The 20,875-nt window shown below is 33.1% G+C and overlaps 1 protein-coding gene across 4 annotated transcripts in view; it reads left to right on the plus strand.

Moving 5' to 3' along the window:
- Positions 1–20,875, plus strand: part of LOC130901210 (filamin-A) — an 89,101-nt gene that overhangs the window by 29,201 nt on the left and 39,025 nt on the right. For 2 of the 4 annotated variants that reach the window (XM_057812407.1, XM_057812404.1), the window contains exons 9-15: positions 21–184; positions 2,604–2,840; positions 3,480–3,661; positions 6,349–6,519; positions 8,012–8,191; positions 8,250–8,713; positions 11,066–11,233. In XM_057812407.1, the coding sequence (XP_057668390.1) occupies positions 21–184; positions 2,604–2,840; positions 3,480–3,661; positions 6,349–6,519; positions 8,012–8,191; positions 8,250–8,713; positions 11,066–11,233 (1,566 nt within the window). Of the gene's footprint in view, positions 1–20; positions 185–2,603; positions 2,841–3,479; positions 3,662–6,348; positions 6,520–8,011; positions 8,192–8,249; positions 8,714–11,065; positions 11,234–16,770; positions 17,012–20,875 lie in introns of those variants that run through there. The other 2 variants (XM_057812405.1, XM_057812406.1) reach the window with 2 other exon arrangements.

Below are 20,875 nucleotides of genomic sequence, written 5' to 3' on the forward strand. Positions count from 1 at the left end.
AATGAAAATATATGTCACAGGTGCGCCTAGAAAAGAAGACATCTTAGTTACAGCGTATAGCCCAAGCGGAAGACCGTTGAATTGTCCACTTAAAGTTATAGATGGCGTTAACAGTGCTACATTTAAGCCCGACGAACCAGGAGAATGGAGAATAGAAATAACATATCAAGGGAAACAAATTCAGGTAATTATTTTCTAGGAATTTTAGGTTATGGTAAGCTAGTAGTTTGTAGAGCAAAACTTCTGGTGTTTTCAAATTTTCTCCTTCTTTATTACACAACTAGGTTTCGCTAGATCCCTTTTCTTCTTTTTCCACTTTTCTAGTTTCACTGCTTTTAGGTCTTATTCTACCTCATATAACCACCTCATTGTGGGGTATCTAATCCTTGATATCTCATCCTTTATAGATATTCTTGGCTGCATTTCCATCATTCATTCGCTCAGATGTCCAAGTCATATAGTTTAGTTTTCATAACTTTTCCTTCTCTTTCTTTGTAAACCTTACGAGTCATTCTAAATAAAATTGTCTGAAAATAAAGAAAAATTGTTGTCGACTTATTTTAGATTTTGGTGTGACTTTGGAAAACTCTTCTTTAGGGTTCGAAAAACCAAAAATTACATAAGGTTGATTTTTACTAGCGCTTGTTTCTGCCTATTTAAATAAAGACTTTTATAAAACTATAAAAGAAACTAATTTTAAATCAGAAGAGATCTAGAATCAAGAGTATTTAGAAGCATAAACATTTTAAAATTGATATTTACGAGCTTCATTATCTTTTTCTGTAAAATTTTTCTATTAGTAGATATCTGTATGATCAAGACGAAATTCACAGTGGGAGAGATAGTAGTTTAAGTCTAAATGAAGATTCACTGGTCGACAAAAAAGAATTTGTTTGTAATAACACAAAAATTAATGGCATAAATTGATGTAATAAAATGGACCTATACAAATACGAAAATATGAAAAAAAAATGATTGTAACGCGTAAGGTTTTGAAGTTACGTTTATAGAACCATATTCATTGGTAAAATATTTAATATTTATTAGAAAAGTAATTTCACGTTTTTTAAATTGTACATAATGACAATAGTTTACACCTAATAAACATCCTTCACATCTATTAAAAACAAAAACTTAAAAAAAATTACTTCAAATATCAATTAGCTCTACTTTTTCTTTTTATGAGGGGCTGCACTTTCTCTCTTTAAAAACCAACAATAATCATCTATCATAGCCGAATCCCATCGTCTTTGATACCGAATTACTTACTGATGTAAATAGGGATAATTAAGCTATTGAAAAGTGGTACGTGTTAGAGCTTAATAAATATTTTTTCTATTATTGGACGGGTATTTCCATTTTAAAAATAAAAGTCTCGCTTGTGGTACGAAAATCTTGTAGACCAGTGAGCTCGAGCGACCCCTTTGAATAATAGCAGAGTACAGAAAATGAATTTCTATCGATTTTAGCGCCTTAACTGTTGAGAATTAAAAACTCATGCTCCGCGGAAGTTAAGATACATATCATACATTATATTCAGCAGCAAGTTGACTTAAGCAGTCCACTTTTCATAGAAGAAAACTTGAATCTTTGAAATTTTAAAAAATCCCAATTTTTAGGTTATGAAACGAACGTGTTAACTGCGAGATAAAAATCTGATACTTACAGAATCTACTGTTCCTACCTTCAACTTTACAACAAAAATCTGGACGTTTTGACTAATGGATTAAAATTATTTACGATGAGAAATAATTGCATGCATGAAAATATCTAAAAATTCTGTTGCAAAGTCAGAATTGTTATAGACAACAAATTGAGATAAAAACTACTAGTTATTTGGAAACAAAAATGATTTGATGTTTGCTGTAAATGAAAAACGGCTCGTACATACACTAAACATGAAAATAACACAATTTATCTATTTAAAGTTGAAGGTTATGAGCCTCAAGTACATCGGCGTCCAGTAGCAGAAGCCTAAAAGAAGAAATGAAGAACGAAACGACAAAAGCAACTATGATGTTCAGCATATTAATTCTCAACAGTTAAGACGATGAAGTTGATTGAAATTCACGAAAAATGACTAAAAAACACTCATTTTCATTACGCTACTATTATTCAAAGGGATCGTCCGATTCAATTATCTTCATTTATACTTAAACTACTATGTTTCCCACAATAAATTCCATATTGATCATACAGATATCTTCTAATAGAAAAATTGTACAACAAAAGATGATGAAGCTGGAAAGTATCTATTTTCAATTCAGTTTTTATTTAAATAGGCGGAAATAAACGCTAGTAAAAATCAAACTCGTGTAAATTTTGTTCTTTGGGACAGTAGAGAAGAGTTTCTTGAAGTTTTGTTCCTAAAAATCTAAAATGGGACGGATTTGATAATTAGGCGATTTTAGATGGAATAATTCTTAATTAACTTGTCAGTAGCCAGCCGGTAATGAAGAGCCAAGATACTTAATTTCTTCACCCTTTCAAAACAAGTTCATTATTCATTACAACTGAGCCCATTCTGTTTTTTATGTCAATTACAATTTGTATTTAGTTTTTTCCTTTGAAAAATAAACGTCTCTGTATTTTATTTATTTTAGGGTGGACCGTTTACCTGTTCTGTTTTCGATCCGAATGGTGTCCAAGTATCCGGACTTGAAGGAGCTTTACCACTCATACCACACGCTATAGACGTTGATTGTAGAGGTGTCGGAGTACCTGGAGAAGTTTTTGCCGATATTGTACACGATAAGCGATCCGTCCATTGTCATGTGGAAAAACTGGATAATTTTCATTATAGGATACATTTTACTCCTAAAGATGCAGGTAAACACAGAGTAAGTATGATCATTTATATATTTTTTTCTATATCTGTTCTGCTCTATAAGCTCTTTTAGAAATAGGAATTTCTGACTTCTACCGTATGGTTGTTCGACAAATATGATTACAATTGAGTCAGGATACAATCAGGATTACTTGAAGTTCATTTGTTTTACTTTGTACTTTTGGGATTTATGTCCTATTTACACGAAAAAATTATTACTAAGTTGGATCAGGACTTGCATGTTATTTTGAGGTATAGAATGATTTTTTCATTTTTGTTGTTTCTCTACATAACAATAAAAGAAACTCTTAAATCTCACGGAGAGATGTTGTTGTCTGTAGTCCTGAGTTGGAAAGATTTTTAAATGGGATTGGTTCGTTTTACATTGTGTTTTACATCGCGAATTGATTGGAAAAGACGTTGGTTATGTAAATGACTTGTATTGAATGAATGATTACTTGATTAGCTTGATTAGAATCAGAAGTGCCACAATAGCTGTAGATACAGCACAAATAGATTGATAGGCTGGTAGTACTCCTGCTGTAATATTCCTTATCGTCGGCTATTGAACGAATTTATCATGTTACTTACATGGATAAATTAACACATCCACGTCAAAATGCAAAATTTAACTTTTTCTTTTCTTTTCTAGGTGTACGTGTATTTTAATGGTTATGATGTCAAAGGTTCTCCGTATATGATGAGAGTAGGTACTCAAAAACGTATGAAATCGAGTAGCAGTCCTACATCTAATTACAGAACAAGTCCTACACATCGAATGAACAGTTCCAGTCCTAGTTTGTCTACTCCTACAAAAAATACGACTTACTCCAGGTAAGAAGAATAATTCAGTAGAAAATACTTCACCCACCATTGATCTATCGACTCGTACGTAACCAGTATTAGGTGTGTATACAGTTCTCCAAGTAGAACTCTGGAACTTCATAAGAGACAGAGACTCAATTCCATCACCATTTATAATTTACTTCGTCTAAATGCAGAAATAATTGAAATGCAGAAATAATTGATGATGGCCTTATAGACAATGATGATTTTTATTAGTTCATTAGTTCAAATAATGATAGAAATAAGAATAAAAGTAAATATGATTATCGATGATGATCATCGAGAACACCATAATATATTTTTTTAAATTACTCCTATGAAGTGATGAGTTAAGGAAGAAACTTGAAATTTTATAAATTTCTGCAAAGACTTGTTTTTAAGCTATTTCTTATTTATATATAGAACAAAACAAAATAATATTCAAAAAATTCTGTAACTACAACGAAGAATGTCCAGACTATTTTCAATTTATTCAGGCATAAATTAAAAGCTAGATCTTCTATAATATTTTCAAGGGGGACCAAAAGGTCTCTCAAACAATTAGAAATTACTCAAGGATGTTTCTTAATAATAAATCTTCCATATTGGAGAGAAAAACAAGTAGTGAATTCTCACATGAACCTTCACAGATTAAGAAAAGTATTCCACAAGATATGTTTGTAGACATCTAGACCAACACGTCAATTTCGTATAGCAGACTAGCTGACTTCGTAGTGCCTCAACCGATGAATAAAAGACCTGAACTTTTATATAAAATAAACTTAAAGCAAACGAAAGGAATCACTTTTTTTTTTAAACAAATAAACAAAATGCTAAGTATCAATGAAGTTAGATTATTATTTTCGATCAATTATACATGATGTTTCTTACTTACAAAACAGAGTTTTCCTGAAATACTAGCTATTTATAATTGATATTGACAGAGACATAATTATGATATATTCTGATATTCAATTTAAAGCTTTCTGATAAACTATATTTTTAGTTTTGTTTTGGAAGACTCCAAGTTAGTTCAGCAAACTTCCAATGACTGCCCTTGCTGTTTATTTATGGTCATTGCATAGGCCAGACGTACCGGAAGTTTAAAATCAAATGGTGAATCCGTTGGAATATACGATGAAGACCTCTCAGCCAATGAAATAATTGTCTAGTAAAGTAAAAACTAGCTGTACAATCCCTAAACGTGTTGTTAGATATACAATCAACCAACTTTGTGACACGTGAAGGAATAAATGCTTGAAACTTGAATATACTGCCAGAATAACTTCAAAAATTTGCTTCCTAAAATATTTGGTTGATCTTAGAAACAATACGATAAAATCGTGAGATGTACATTCGATAAAAACGTAGTGCCATTGGCGGATTTACTGTTTTGCCGCCTTTATGGACCTCTGAAATTGGATAACTTATTTCTCAATTATTCAAATCACATTTTCTATCAATGAATTTTTTTTCACGGCAAAGAATTGTACAAAATCACAATTTTTACCATATTTTATATAGCGTGTAGCAAATTACTTTTCGTTCCATGAAACATTCAGAACCTATCTTCTTGTGAACAATATTTTTTCTTAAACTTTATAAATAAATTGTAAAAATTGAACAAAATTTTCCTCCCTTTTAAATTTGTCGCCCTAGCCTACTCAGCCTGCTGGTAAATCCACCACTGCGTACTGCGGTCCATGAAAATAACGAATAAATGTTATAAATAAGAGAATCTGATTATTATCCAAAATTTATTCTCCCTTTATTTCCATATTTTTTTTTGTCGTGTGACTAAAGATTTTATGCCACTTTAAAAATATGATGCATTTGTTCGTAGTCAAAATGTTCGTACGTCGGCTGTTCAATTTCATAATTGCGGTTAAAATCTTCCATCCTCCAACTCGACCTTCAGCTTCGTAAACCAAAATAGTCGGACGGGGCCAGGTCAGTGCTATATGGTGTCATTTCAATCTCTATGAAGCTACATTCGTGTGGAAAGGGAAGCATTATGGATTGGGACATTGTCATTAAGAAAACGCATACTTCAACTGATTTCAGCGTGTCTTTTTTCGATATTTTTTTACGCATCTGCCTTAGTAAGAGTCAGAGTAATATGTTCATAGTTGTATTTTATTCCTTAAAGTGAATCAAAAGGCAGAATCAAAGTATTGTAGTCATCACTTTGATCGGATTACACTTTCTTGGTCTTTGCATCAAAGCTCTAAAAATCGCATATTTAAATGTTTATGTAGGATCCCTAGAATACTTGTTTTGGAAATACCGGTTTCTGCAAGCAATTTCTTTTGTTTTAAGGGGCCAATTTCTTCCACAAATTTGATGTTTTCTGGAGTAGTCACCGTCACAGGATCTCCTTCTCGTGGACCATCTTCTAATGATTTAGCAAAAAAAATTTGTAACAGGGCGAAACTAAATTTTAGACATTTTTCGAAGCATCCTGACTAAGTGATCGTTCGAGCTCTACTATAACAAAATAGATTGAAGCAGCAAGTCGAAACTTTGAATAAAGCTTGTTGACACTTGTCATTAATGAGTGCATAAATATTTTTGCGAATGTATTCTACTACGAAGAACTCATGCACCGTACTTCATAATTTTCATATTTTTTGTAATATTGACCAGTGTAGTTTGTTTCCACTCAAAATAGAGGAAATCTGATCTCAGTTATTCAGTTATAGACAAAATGCAAGTCCATTGTTGGAAGAAACCCACAAATATGCCCAAGATTATCACATGAAATCAGTTGCCGAGAAAAGACTAACTTCTAGTTCACCTATATATCAAGATAGAACTCCCAATTATAGTCCTAATTATACCCAGAGGAATCACAGCCCGGTGTACAGGTAATTTTTTTGAAATATAAAAAATATGAATAGTTCTTGTAGGTAAAGTCGAAAAATGAGCCTTGCATCGTGATTTTTGGAGACGAAATGATATGACCTTAATTGAAAGTTGTTCTTAGCCTGCTTAACGAAATTATTGCTTGGTAGTGGTTAAGCGTCATAGTGGAGGGAACAACAAAATAGATTATGGAAGATTTTCAGCAAATAGACTAGACAGCGACTAACTTTTGTTTCCATAAACATTTCTCGAAATCTTTCAAAAACTCGAAACTCGAGTTCAACTAAAACTAGTTGTGTGCTTACTTCACTTTTCATCATACCACGACGAAAAATGAATATATGGCAGATATGGCAATGAAATAATAATAGAAAAAAATAATCTGCCCATTGCCCATAATTAAATCTAGTTATATGGTATGAATACATGAAAAATTGAAGTAATTTGTTATGAATATTCCAATTTATGCCTCTTTTTTGCTGTTGATTGTTGTTAACAGAGCGGATTCTATTGATTGCTTTTAATCTTTCCGCCGACTGACAGGACTTACCGTTGTTGACTAAAGCACTTGCCAGCGACAAGAAGTTTTCAAAATGTTTCTTATTTTGTTCCAGTTTTTGTTTTGTGGAATTCGACAGAGATGCTGTTTTGTTGTAGTGTTGTTCGTTTGTTGGAGATCCGCGTTAAGTAACTAGAACTTCCATTTCTTCTTCTTCTCCTTCTTCTCTAGAACTCTTCATGCCCTTTCGAGTATTGGGATTTTAGTTTTAATTCCCATTTCATCCATTTTCTTCACTCTTTCCGATCCTTTCCTACTTCATTATCTCCAGTACCGTTTTCACTAGTCTTTGTTTGTTTCAATTTCTGCTTCTAGTATTATTACTATTTTCCCAATTGTCCTTTCCTTTATCTTCTTCGAGTATGCTATGTAATCTATTATACTTTTTGCTTCTCTTTCTTCTGCTATGAATTTATCATGCAGTTTTTGCTCTCTATCTATTCAATCATTCTTCTTTAATTACTGTTTATTATTACTCCTCTTTTTCCTACCATGCAACCTAGACCTAGATGACTATTTCTTCTTTCCTTTTAAATTTGGCACTAGATTATTCCAATTATGGATGCACGCTTACTCCAGCTGCTTATAAGTACCTTCACAATCGTACGCTTACTCCAACTCCTTATAGGCTTCTTCAAAAGTGTTAGGTCTTTGTCTTCGTTCTCTTTTGTTGATGTTAATATTTTTTTACAAACAAGAGCTGTCGGAAGTGTATCCAATGCTCCTCATTGGAATTTTTGGGTCTAGTTATATCAGATCTGGGGTGTAACTGCATATTTCAGATTTACTTTATCATGGCTTGATGATTTTGTGGGAAATCTATGGAAAGTTGTGGTCCCAAAAGATTTTTTCCACCATTTTTGCCAGATATGATACGCTACAATTAGTTATTTATTTATCAATAGTTGTTTCAATTTTACAAATTGTATTTACAGGACTGCCAGTCCCAATTTTCACCCACCTAGTCCTAATTATCGTCCAACCAGTCCAATTCACGGAAGAGATAGTCCGGATTATATATCAAGCCGGAAATTGAACGAAAAGAGATACGATTTTACCAACAAGATGTCATCTATGCGATTAGAAGACTCCAGAAGTCCGAATTATTTAGATAGGTATATACAGTTGATCCAGTTTATAATAACACCTTCTATTCAACGAAATTTATTCCAGAAACAGTCCTGATGTAGGTTATATATCAACTTCGAGATACGATAAACGCGTATCCGAAAATAAAGTTTTCAGTAACTCTCCATCGAACGGCGTAGACACGAGTCCAATCGTCAAAGTTTCTTCCATCAACGATCAGTCGTCAGCCAGAAGGGATTCCTGGGACGCCATAGCAAAAACCAGAAATATATTGTCTGATAGAAGTTTGGAGTCACTAGCTAATTTAACAGAGTCTCAATTAGATACGGAGTTAAGAAGAAGGAAAGCCGAAGAGCATTCGAAATTTATTTTAAAAGAACAAAGTTTTCAGAAGAGTTATAAGGAGGATTATACGTCGAAGAAGTATAGTGAAAGTTATGGTAGAAGTTCACCGGTATATAGTCGAATCCGAAAAGAAGGGGGCGCGGCTTCGGTTAGAGTTCAACCTGTACCTGACGGCGTCTTGGGACAGCCGGTGGAATTTGAAAGTGAGTAATTATCATAAGATTCGAAGGAAATTTTCATAAAACTAGTCATTTTCTATAACATTCATTCTAAATAAACTCGAGTGTAATAATTAAGTATCTAAAAATTCAAGTTAAACAAATTACATCAATACAAATAGTTTCACAACTATGACTATTACTACTTATGATGTTCTGCTTCTATTATTACTATTTCCTACAACTGCTATGTATTGTGAAGATTCTATGTATGAAAATGAAGTGTTGACCTGTCGTTGATGGTTCTTCCACTTCTCATTGCAGTTCTGGAGCTCGGTCACTGAGATAGCCTTCAGTTCGGTAACAATCATTTGAATGTTCAAAGTATCTAATTCTTTTGGCAAACCATGAACTGTTGATGGTTGGTTTTCTACTTCTCAGTGCAAAACCTGGTGCTCGGATACTGGAAAAGCCTTTACATGGTCGGTTACAATCTTTGAATGTCCCAAACAGATGTTCCTTACGAATGGTTAGGAAAGAGGAAAAGGGGCTAAGGAACCACAATTAAATGTTGTACCTTTCAAAGTTATGTCTTTGAGAAACAGTGCACTGTTGATCATAGTTTTACCACTGCTCGGTGTTGTGTTGGAACCCTGATGTTTGAACTTCAGCTGGTCGGTTACAGCCTTTCGAATGTTTTCAAATGTCTCTAAACGACGTTGTTGAGAATGATTTTGCAGCTTATGAAAGTGGAAGAAGTCACAGGGACTCACATTAGATTAACAAGGGGATTGAAAAGCCACAGGAATATTTCTCATTATCAAACCTGATGAACGGTAGTGTGATGCGAAATCAGATGTTCCCTATACATTTTATTCAGCAACTGATGATCTGAATTGACAATTTCTGGTATTGTCATGATATTGTCATCGGTTATTGTTGTTTTATAAAAAATTTTATTTACAGTCTGAAGCCGAATTTGATAGTACATTGCTGCCCAAATTTAATGTCACTTCTAAATACTGTTTCATAAAAACTTGCATGACGCAAAACTTGCTGACTGGATTAAGATCAAACTCGCATGTTTTCCTATCGCCGTTCCAAGTTCCAGTGCTGTTGAATCAAAAACTACGTTTCTATATAAATTTCACAGCTTGTTTTATAAATTTGAAAACAATATTTCTTAATGATTTCAGTGAATTCCTCTGTGCTTTACAATATTCGTAGAGTACTTTTAGAAAAATAGAAAAAAGAATCTTGAAACATTTAGCATCGAACATTTTCGATTGGTCTATTATCAAATTAAGTATATAAATAACCGGTACTTAAATGGGGTGAACAATCAATATTAAATTGGATGTCACCAGCTTTTTAACGAAGATGTTAAAAGTGAATAAAAAAGGTGGAAAAGCTGAAAACACCTTGTGAATTGAATTAATAAAAAATCTCCGGACACGATTATCCAAATTAATATTTATTGTTGTGAAGAATAAAAAAGTTTCAGCAGCAAATAAATTTATTATAAAAATAATAAATTTGCATCAACTGCTTATTCAAAAGAGCACAACGAATAAAAAACAGTTATAAATTAAAAACAACTCAGATTTATATATACTAAACATAAGTCTAAGACTTATCTATGGAAATCCGGATTGTTGCAGCCCCCAACTGGATTCCCACATATTGGAGTAGTATTTGTTGGATTGGTGTGGTGCACCGGTTGAATCTTTTATTGAACTCCCAACCTAAAACCTGCAGAACTGCGAAAAAAAATGAGGAAGGGAACAGGACCCCTTATAAAAATTACTAAAGAAGGAGCGAGTAGGTAGAACAGATTTGAAAAAAAAAGGATTCGACCGGTGCACCTCAACTTCAACATCTGGAAATCTGGTTGGGGGATGCAGACATCCCGGATTTCCATAGATAAGTCCCAGTCTTATCTTCAATATATATAAATCTGAGTAGTTTTCAATGTATAAATGCTTTTTATTCGTTGTGGTCTTTTGAATAAACAGTTGATGCAAATTTATTACTTTTTCAATAAATTTGTTGCTGAAACTGTTTTTATTGTTCGCAGTAATAAATATTAATTCGGATAATCGTGTCTGGTGATAGTGTTTTTATTAATTTTGTTCTGTGTACCAGTTATTTATTTACTATTGTCTACAAAATAATTATCTAATAGGTTCCTATGTTATTTTCTTTATGGTTATGATTCAATTTTGCTCTTATCATTTTTAATACACTTTTGGATGCTTATTAAATCATATGAACTGTTGAAATATTTGAAATTATTTAGAATTATCTATTGTCGCCTCAGTTATAGTATTTAAGTAAAAAGATTAGAGACAAAAAATAAAGAAACGTGAATTTTGATTCTGTATATTTTTATTGCAGTTGATGGTAGCGGTGCTGGTTCTGGTGATCTGGAAATTCTAGTTGAGGGCGGTCGCGTCACGTCCAGTGTAAAAAGTCTTGGTGGTCAAAGGTTTAAGGCTGCGTTCACTCCACATCAAGCTCTACCTCACAGAGTCGATATACGATTCAACGGCGAGACTGTTCCAGGTAAGTGGATTTTTTTTAGGAAAACCTGAAGCTTCGGTTATCTCATTGTTAAGAAACGGTAAAAAACTCACTTTTGACATCGCCAAGTATTGGATTTATTAAATATATATGCGGTTATGAATTACGGAAATATGTAACGAAGATCGTCCGAGTTAATATTCTACATTAATTTTAGCTAATGGTCAATAAAAAACAAAAATAGTTCCTTCAAACATGTACGGCTTCAGATTTTTTCAAATAAGGTTGGTCGAATTTTATGTTTTTATGTTGAATCCAAACAATTAAAATTTACCAAAAATCTTGCACCTTGATTGATAATACTAGTTTATAATGAAAAATCACGTATAATTTCTATTACAATTTCACAGTATTAATTTATTTTGATACGCTATTAAAATAATAATACTATTGATTGTCCTGCTCTTCAAGGATCTATGAACGACAGTTCATTTCATGAAGATGTTGCCGAATTAGTATTGCTCACACTTCCGATTCTTCTTGAAAATTTACGAATATATAAATTGGCAACTAAAATTACTTCAACATGCGAACTAAATCAGTAGAAATGTTGTGTTTATACAGAGCCGGACTTAGAGTCATCGTGGCCCCCGGGCCAAAATACTTAAGGGGCCTATGTAAGGCGGGCGTTTTACGTGAATTCTTACATCAAGTTGATTTTTCATTATAGCCGATTTTTCGGGGCCCCCGGCGCACGCCCGGGTTGGCCCATGCCTAAGTCCGGTTCTGCTGTTTATAAAATAACATATCCTACTAAAATACAATGACGAATGAGTACAAATCTTATACCTCCAAGCATTTTCAATCATCTTATATCTCTATTATTTTCAATAACTTAACCTATAAATAACGACAAAAGATTTTTACGGTATAAAGTACCTTTTATTCAACATCTCCTTAATCTCCATACAATTTTTAAAGGCAGTCTTGCCTCAATATCACCTCCTACGACTTGTATTAATTTTAATAGTTTGAAACAAGACATACGCTCCTGAAAATAAACGATTAAATCCATGGAAAAAGGAAAACACATTTGCGAAAATCTATAATAGAAACCATCATTGGCTATGGAAAAAGTGAATTGGTGAAAGATGGTTTTTGCAAAAAGGGTTTCTGGGGGTCCATTTTGTGTAAAAAAGCATTGGAATTGAACCTTTATCGCAAGTTCTGGTTGGTTGAAAAATTTCAAATACGGCAAATTGAAACTCACGGTGAAAAATTAAGTTCTGACGCTTTAGCAGCAGTTTCTCATTCCGAAAACTATAAATTTCTTGGATTTCATTTACAATATTAATGAAACGGGCATTTATTGGAAAGATTTGCCATCTAAGTCGTGTTCACTTCTATTCCGGAAGTGGAAAATTTTCAATAGCATAGTGGAAAAGAAGGCAGGTTCTTCTCTTTTTGGAAATGCTCCGCCCCATCCATCACCTGAAACTTTTGAAGAAGAAGTTTTGTAATATGCGTTATCGAAACATAAAAGAAACTATACCGAAAACAGCTCATGCGTCGTTTGCTTTTAGGTGATACCAATGACTAACAAACTATTTTTTCTACGTACAAAAAATTCAATCAAAAAGACTGCAATTACATGTTGGTAGAAGTATGCAATGGAGATGAATTATGCACCTTGCATAAGTCGTGGAATAAATTACTGAAACCATCCAAAGATTAAATTGAAATCCCCGACCATGCTCATGAAGTTTCATCAGATATTGTGGATGGTGATAATAATAACTTAAATGACTGGCTACGTACTTCAAATTTGTTTTAGATCCGAACAACCTATGACAACATTAGTTCGTATAATCGACGCTCTACTGTATTTGGGAGCCCTAATAAATTACAAATGATGAAAAAAAATGTAGATTTTAGAATAAAGAGAAAATAAAAAAAAACGAGAAATAAATAATAAACTTAATATAAAGTCTGAAATAAAAAGATATTACGAAGAATTTCCGGTGGAAGAAAATATAAGAAGAATGGTCAGGACTGTCTACAATTATGATTTTCTCGTGGTGTGATGAAAACTATTACAGATTTGTCATTTTGTAATGACAGAATATTGTATTTCACTTGAATATGACGAAACGGGAGAGCGTTGACCATAAACTTGGACAGATTAGAGCATAGAACGTAATCCTACCTAGAGCAATATTTGCAAGATCTACTCGACAGGCAGACGTGGTTCATGACCATCGAATTGGTCTGCAGACGTCCAGAACTTCAATTTATCAAGACTCCTTCCTTTGTGCTACCAAGGCGCGTCTTTCCCGAACACTACAACCTACCTAAGCTCACATGAAAAAAAAACAATCAACATCAACTGTTAAGGTAAATAAGCTACACGTTCTGTATAGATATATTTTCAGTACCATTGTCGATTGGAATCTAACAATCACAGTGGTACCCTTCGAAATCGAATTCCAAATATTCCAAGGAAACAAAATGGATTTCTTTTCCATATAAATTCACATTGTCAATATTTTTTTGAAGCATACATTTTATAATAGACAATTTGATGTATGAATAGATAATCTTGATTCTACTGGTGACTGAAAACCATGAGAAAACTTACAAGGTGTAGAAATTAAGTAAATAAACTGAACTTTTGATACAGTTTCGAAGAAGACAATTGAATATTATCACATAAAAGGAATTCCATTGCAAATCCAGCGTTTATTGTGATACGGGGATATCAGTTATAACCATTTGAATATCCCATAATGATAATCCTTTATAATGTATTTCAGAAAAGTATAGAGTAATAAAATGGGGAATTTCGTCTAGTTCGGCTCAATTTCGGTGTCGGCCATAGGTGTAGGTCTTGAAATAGTATTGTTTGTATTATTAAAATTTCAGGTTATTGCGTTATAGAATTAGGAAAAATATGTTTTCTGGCCAGAAGTGTCAATATCGAAATATTGTGTAGGGATTATTTAGGTAGTAGATTATACAGTTACGTTTTGCGTTTAACAGGTAACCTTCTATTAGTGCCTTTGCCTAATTCCAACCCTATTTCAGATTCGGCTTTCCTTTTTACGAGTATCCTACCGGCACGCCTTTGGCACACTATTTTCAGTGTTTGTGAATGGATAACAATAGGCTAAACTCATATATTGATCCCAACTCGGGTGGTACTACCTGCACTTGATGAAAAGAAAGAATTTTACAATGAAATCAATGCCAAACTATGAAAGTGTCTTAAATATTCGTTGGGTTAATCTGTGGTCTCTTTGAATATCTAATAAGGTTTTATTACTCTATACCTTTCTGAAATAAACTATAGATGAGTTTTTGAATTAGGAAAAAAAAATCAGGCCAGGAACGAAGTTTAAGAGCTACAGGAATGTTTATGCTTTCTAAATTCTAGTTTATTGGACATGCGTTCTTCATCTTCCGTCAATCTTCGGAAAATGCTTTAAGCCGACGAAATACTTGACACAGCACTTTCTTCGTAGACTTGCTAAAGTTGTACAAATATTTCTGTTGCCCTATGCCAAATCTGATAGGACACATCATTACGTGAAATCATTTTTAGAACGCGTTCAAAATACGGTTTCACAAAATACTGACACGATCAAGTCAGAACTAGTGCTTAACCAAACCTCTATCGTATGTCCATTTATACTCCTCCAAGTTACGTACTTCTAGTGTTGCCGTATCGGAGACTACGTTAGGAGTTTCATCAATTAATTTTCACACTTTATAGCGAACAAATAGATTCATGATTCAGAAAACAAATCAAATAACTTTAAACTATAACGAATTCAATTTCAATTTATGAAAGTTTTTCGTCAAGTTAAAAAATTCGACCAACCAATTAATAGGTGAAGGTTATTGGTATTTATTTCAATTGTCGTAAACTACTACGCCCATGAATCAAGCAGGTATGAAGTCTAAAGACGCATACGATTTATTTTTAAAAGGATTTCCTGATCAGTCAATGAATATTATTTTAAGAAGACGGTTCATTGACGCTTTGACTTTGTGTCCTACTGACACAAAAAATTGAGAGTAAGTAATTTTATAATGGATTGGATTTCGGCTCAGATACGTTGCGGACGTTTTATTAATTACAATCGTTGCTTTTATATTTATTAATCTATGCTGACTTTCGTTGCTCCTGGTACTAACGTATTCAACGAATGAGTAGGTATAAGTAAAATCCACGGGTCAACCAGAACATTGCAATTTCTATTTACTGACAAAGAAATAAGAACAGTAAGGAATGATTGGTATTTCGTTGTAACGAAATTCGATTTTCCTCGAATTATTAAATTATAAATTCATCATATCTTAACATTCTTATACGGAAGAGTAAAGTTATTAATTAAACCATAACTCCAGTTTTATTCCTCATATATTTATAATCTTTTCATATAAGATTGAAGAATTATATACAGAGTGATTGAATAGTGCGATAAAGTTCAGAGCTTCCTTTGTCCTTTGAGATATAAATTTGAAAATTTGAGAGATTTTAGCCATTATTACGACGATGTATTGATATCTAGTTGGCCTGAATATTTCATATGAGCGCGTTCATCATATAGTTCACGTCAATTTGTACATGAGATAAATTGCTGCAAAATGGATCCCCATATGTTTGAATATTGACCAAAAGAGTGCTAGGGTAGAAGCACCGAGTTCGATCTGTGCTCGATTTGAATACGATGTAGACTTTTTAAACCGAATTGTTACTATGAATTAGATTTGGATACATTTTTACGATCCAGAAACAAAGCAACAATCGATGGAATGGCTACACTCTGGTTCTCCAAGACCTAAGAAGTTTCGTGTCCGAAAATCTGCTGAAAAAGTTTTTACTTCAGTTTTTTGGGAGTAATCATGATTAATTTTTTGGATAAGGGTAGAACAATTACTGGACTAGTCCTCACATCTTACAGGATGTTCCAGAATGATTTGCTATATCAAAGTTACATTTTTTTAGTCACAGGGTTATGATGTGTTCTACAGGGTATTTAAAAAGTTATACCCAATTTTCCATAACGTTACTACTACTTATCGGTAACGGTGACGATTAGGATTGGGATTTTCATAACAGAGGCTATTTTGGTTACTTTTATTGAGCTTAACAAGCGTTACATTAAATGGTAAATGGGGAAGTTATTTATCTAGTTCCTTTTCAAAGAATTTCACTTCCGCCACCGTTACCTAGCACATGTTTTGTAGTGTATGTGTCACCGAACCATTCCGCTACGGTTGTACAAAAGTTGCACAACGGTTTCGTCCGCTGAATGCGACCATTTTCTTTCTCTTATCACTTTTAACCTTTAGATTATGAGTTTTCCGATATTAAAAATAAAAATAGAAGTTTTAGTATCATAACTACCTTTAGTATAATAGTTGACTTCTTTATCCGTAGAATATATTATTTAAAATATATTATATACAATATAAATGAACTTATTAATATTTTTAGTTATCTCACCTTTAGTTTCTTACTTCTTTGTCAGTATGTTACCTGAGGTGTAGGTAGCCTCGGTAAAGAATGCGCATCGCCTCTCTCGCTGCGCCCACCTTCCTTCGCCTGACCCACGTTACAACGCTCGGTACTACCAACACCATTCGCTGTTACTCGGTACTGCGGATACTTTACGGTCGGTAAACTATTTGAACCCGTTCGACTATCGTTCTTCGACATCATTATATATTTAAGTTCACGTATATATGCGACAATAAGTACTTTATCGTACGGTACTATCGTAGTGAATAGTTAATAGTGATTTATAGTGCCAGGTAAAATTGTTATCATTTACGATAATGAAGATATTCGTGTTGTTAAGTGGAAGAATTACGTGATTGGGTCTGTTGCTCTAGAGGTACCGAATACCATTTCATGAAGGAGATTTGTTATTGTGGTACCGTTTTCATTTTACTTTCTAGAACAATCTTCTTAGATATTTATCTTAATTACGATTATTGTGATTAAGAATAGTAGAAGTAGGACAATTTTACTAGAAAATATCAATTTTATTATGAGCTAAAAGATCTTAGTTAATTTTAAATGACTTTTTAGTTGATACAAACAGATGGAACATGTAAATATAATTTTTGGATTAATTTTATTTATTTTTGCACCAAATTAAGATAAATTGTTTGAAACTGGAGAATTTCAATATCTTTTGTAGTCTTGAATTGTTGTGATAATCCAAAATTGGCATCAATTTTGAATTGATTTGGTATAAGATTGTTGATATAACTTTCTAAATTTTAATTTAGTACCAAACATGATAAGAGTACTGAGCTATTCATATTTTAATATTAAATGAATAATATATTCAATTCTTTTCAGCATTTTTAAAAACTATCTTAGTTGAGTATAAGAAATGATACCGATTAATTTAAAATGGGCCTTAATGATAAACCTAATGAATGTTTCTGTTTTTTAAGCTAAATTTATAGAGTCTGTCCTAGTTTATTACTATGGAATTCACAAATTTTTTTCTCCTTGATATATTTTTAAAATAATCTTTTATATTATTGAAAAAGTAAACTTTGTTTATATTTGAATTTGTAGCACATTCAACCGAAGCTATCACATTTTCAAAATAGTTAACCTTAAATATATCAACAACGAGATATCGAAGGATGTAAAAACAAATTTTGTTATGATTTTTTATCATGTTTATCAACGTTCTTTAAAAAAATTAGTGAATTAATATGCTATATAACTTTATTGCCACCTCAATTAAAGTAAAAAACATTAAATAAAACTCAAATGCAATATTGAGTGTTTTCGCAAAAAGCTCTTCACCCAAAAGTTTAATGGGATTGAGACTTGGGCTCGGAGGAGGCCAAATTATGTTTATTACCACCCCTTGTGCCTTTTTTTCTCTCAAAATAACCACTGTATAATTAAATAAAACTCAAATAAAATATTGAGTGTTTTCGCAAAAAGCTCTTCACCCAAAAGTTTATTGGGATTGAGACTTGGGCTCGGAGGAGGCCAAATTATGTTTATTACCTTCCCTTGTGCCTCTTTTTCTTTCAAAATAACCACTGCATAATTAAATAAAACTCAAATGCAATATTGAGTGTTTTCGCAAAAAGCTCTTCACCCAAAAGTTTAATGAGATTGAGACTTGGGCTCGGAGGAGGCCAAATTATGTTTATTACCTTCCCTTGTGCCTCTTTTCTTTCAAAATAACCACTGCATAATTAAATAAAACTCAAATGACATATTGAGTGTTTTCGCAGAAAGCTCTTTACCCAAAAGTTTATTGGGATTGAGACCCGAGTTCGGAGGAGGCCAAATTATGTCTATTACCACCCCTTGTACCTCTTTACCTTTCCATCTCCAATTAATCGCAATGTTCCTGTCTTATAATTTCGTCAATTTTGATCAAATCGTCAGTTCCATGACTAGAAACGCAATTCCAGACCATAACCGATCAACTACTTTGCTTGATTGTTGGGACTACACAGTCTGACATTATGTGTATGACATACGTGAATTCTTCGTTTTCAACCGAATAGCTCAAACTTGGATTCATCGGTCCAAAGAATCTCAATAGGTAATGGACCACTACATCCGTTTTTCTTTGTTTTAAAGCCTTAGCAATGGTTTAGGGACGACGTCCACACTTCGCATCTCTCATTTGTCGTTTTACTAAGGTTTATTAAGCATGTATTTCGCTGGCTGGTAACAACACTGAAATTATTTTCTCTTGACTTGGTAGCTTTCGGCCTTCCTGATGGAAGATGTCTTGAAAACTGCCTTCATTCTTATATCGAGTTATTGCGTCATGAACCCGAGTCTTCGATAACTTTAATTGTGAAGTAATCCCACGTTCGAATTTGCCAATTTTTTTTCTATTCGAAAACCACAAATTGAGACTAATTGAGATTATTTGTGAACAAAACCATATAACCTCGAGTAATAATAGGTCGGAAGGAACTGTTTTTAGAAGCTAAATAATTCTTATTATTGACCGATGGGAAACAAAAGCATATCAATTCGTTATTAGCCCAGTATAAAAATATTATTACTACTCTATCACCTGACTATCGCAGCATTTGTCGTTATTGGAAAACAATACATATTCAATGTCCAATAATTTAAATATATTTACAGTACTACAGGCCTTTAACGCCCATGACTTATTTTTCTTCTCTAATCGGTCTTCAACAGATTTCACAATTCTTCTCCACAGGTTGCGATTCAGTACTTTTGCGCTCCAATTCTTCTACTTCTCTAATAATCTTCAAAACTGCATTCGACCATTTTTTCTTTGGTCTCTCCCTCTTTGTACCTCCTACCCCTTCTTCAATGGCCCTTTCTGCAAATGTTCTTCCGGGAATCCTTTTAGTATGCCCTAAACATCTTACTCTTGTTATTGATTGTTAGTTCTTCTTCTCCAAAGTTCTTCACTTGCACTTATCCTCCCAAAAATCTTCTTCAACACCTTCCTTTTCCAAATAACTAGTTTTGTTTCTTCAGAATTTGTTAAAACCCATGTTTTATTTCATTTTATTTGTTCTGGTTATTAAAGCTAAATCGTCCGCAATTATTTATTGTGGTGCTAAATGGTCATTTTGTCATTAAAGGCAGCAAATATATTATTTGCTGTTTACTGTGTCATATGCCTGCTTAAGATCTATCAACATAATATGAAGGCTTAGATTTCGCACAAACCTTTTATCCGTGATCGAATTAATGGTAAATATCTGATACGTGGTTCGTCTTTCTTTTTTGAAACCTCCTTAGTATTCTCCAACTATCTTTTCTTGGTACTCGTGAAGAATGTTTTCAACAACTTCATGCAAAACTTCATACACTACACCCTCTATAATTTTCACATCTACTTTTATCTCCCTTGGATATTGGACATATTATATTCCATTATTCCTCCTCCTAAAGCATTCGCTCTTTATTAAAAATTTTCTGTATTATTCTGCATATTCTTGTCTGTGAATATTTCTGTATTTGATCATCTCTGCTGGGATACAATTCTCTACTGCACTCTTATGGTTTTTCAAATTTTCTATCCGTTCAAAGATTCCTTCATCACTTTGTTCCTTCACGAGATCCTCATTTTCAATTTCGTCTCCTGAATCTTCTTCCTGTTACGGTTCTTCATTTAATACTCCTTCAAAGTATTGAGCCCAACTTTTTCATGTGGATCTATCTTCCCTCGTTGTCCCTCACATAAGGTACTGGGTAATTAACTGAGCTCTCTCTTGATTTTTTAGCCTCTTGGTAAAAATTTCTCAAACATATCTTATTATTTTGTAGTTTTTTACGCATTTGTATTATTTCGGATTTCTGAATATTTTTTCTTGGTTTCTGTCGACTCAGTTTATAGTGTACTTAGTCGTACTAGATTCCTTCCCTCTAATTCCTTTTTACACTCCTCATCGAACCATCCTCTCCTGCTCCTTTTCTTCTCCAAGCCTAGCGTTTGGTCTCCAATAAATAAAGGGATTACTTCTTTAGATATTCAATTTTAACAATAAAATATGCAGGTGTAAATTTCTTTTATTCATCTTAAAGGGTGTTGTTAAAATTGATAGATAATTGTTTTGTTTTAATTAATGTGGTCTTAAATGATTGGCCAGCAGTGTATGTATATACTCGAGGGAAGAAAGCACGAAAAGAGC

The sequence above is a fragment of the Diorhabda carinulata genome, chromosome X (genome assembly GCF_026250575.1).
Source record: "Diorhabda carinulata isolate Delta chromosome X, icDioCari1.1, whole genome shotgun sequence".
Lineage (NCBI taxonomy): Eukaryota > Metazoa > Arthropoda > Insecta > Coleoptera > Chrysomelidae > Diorhabda > Diorhabda carinulata.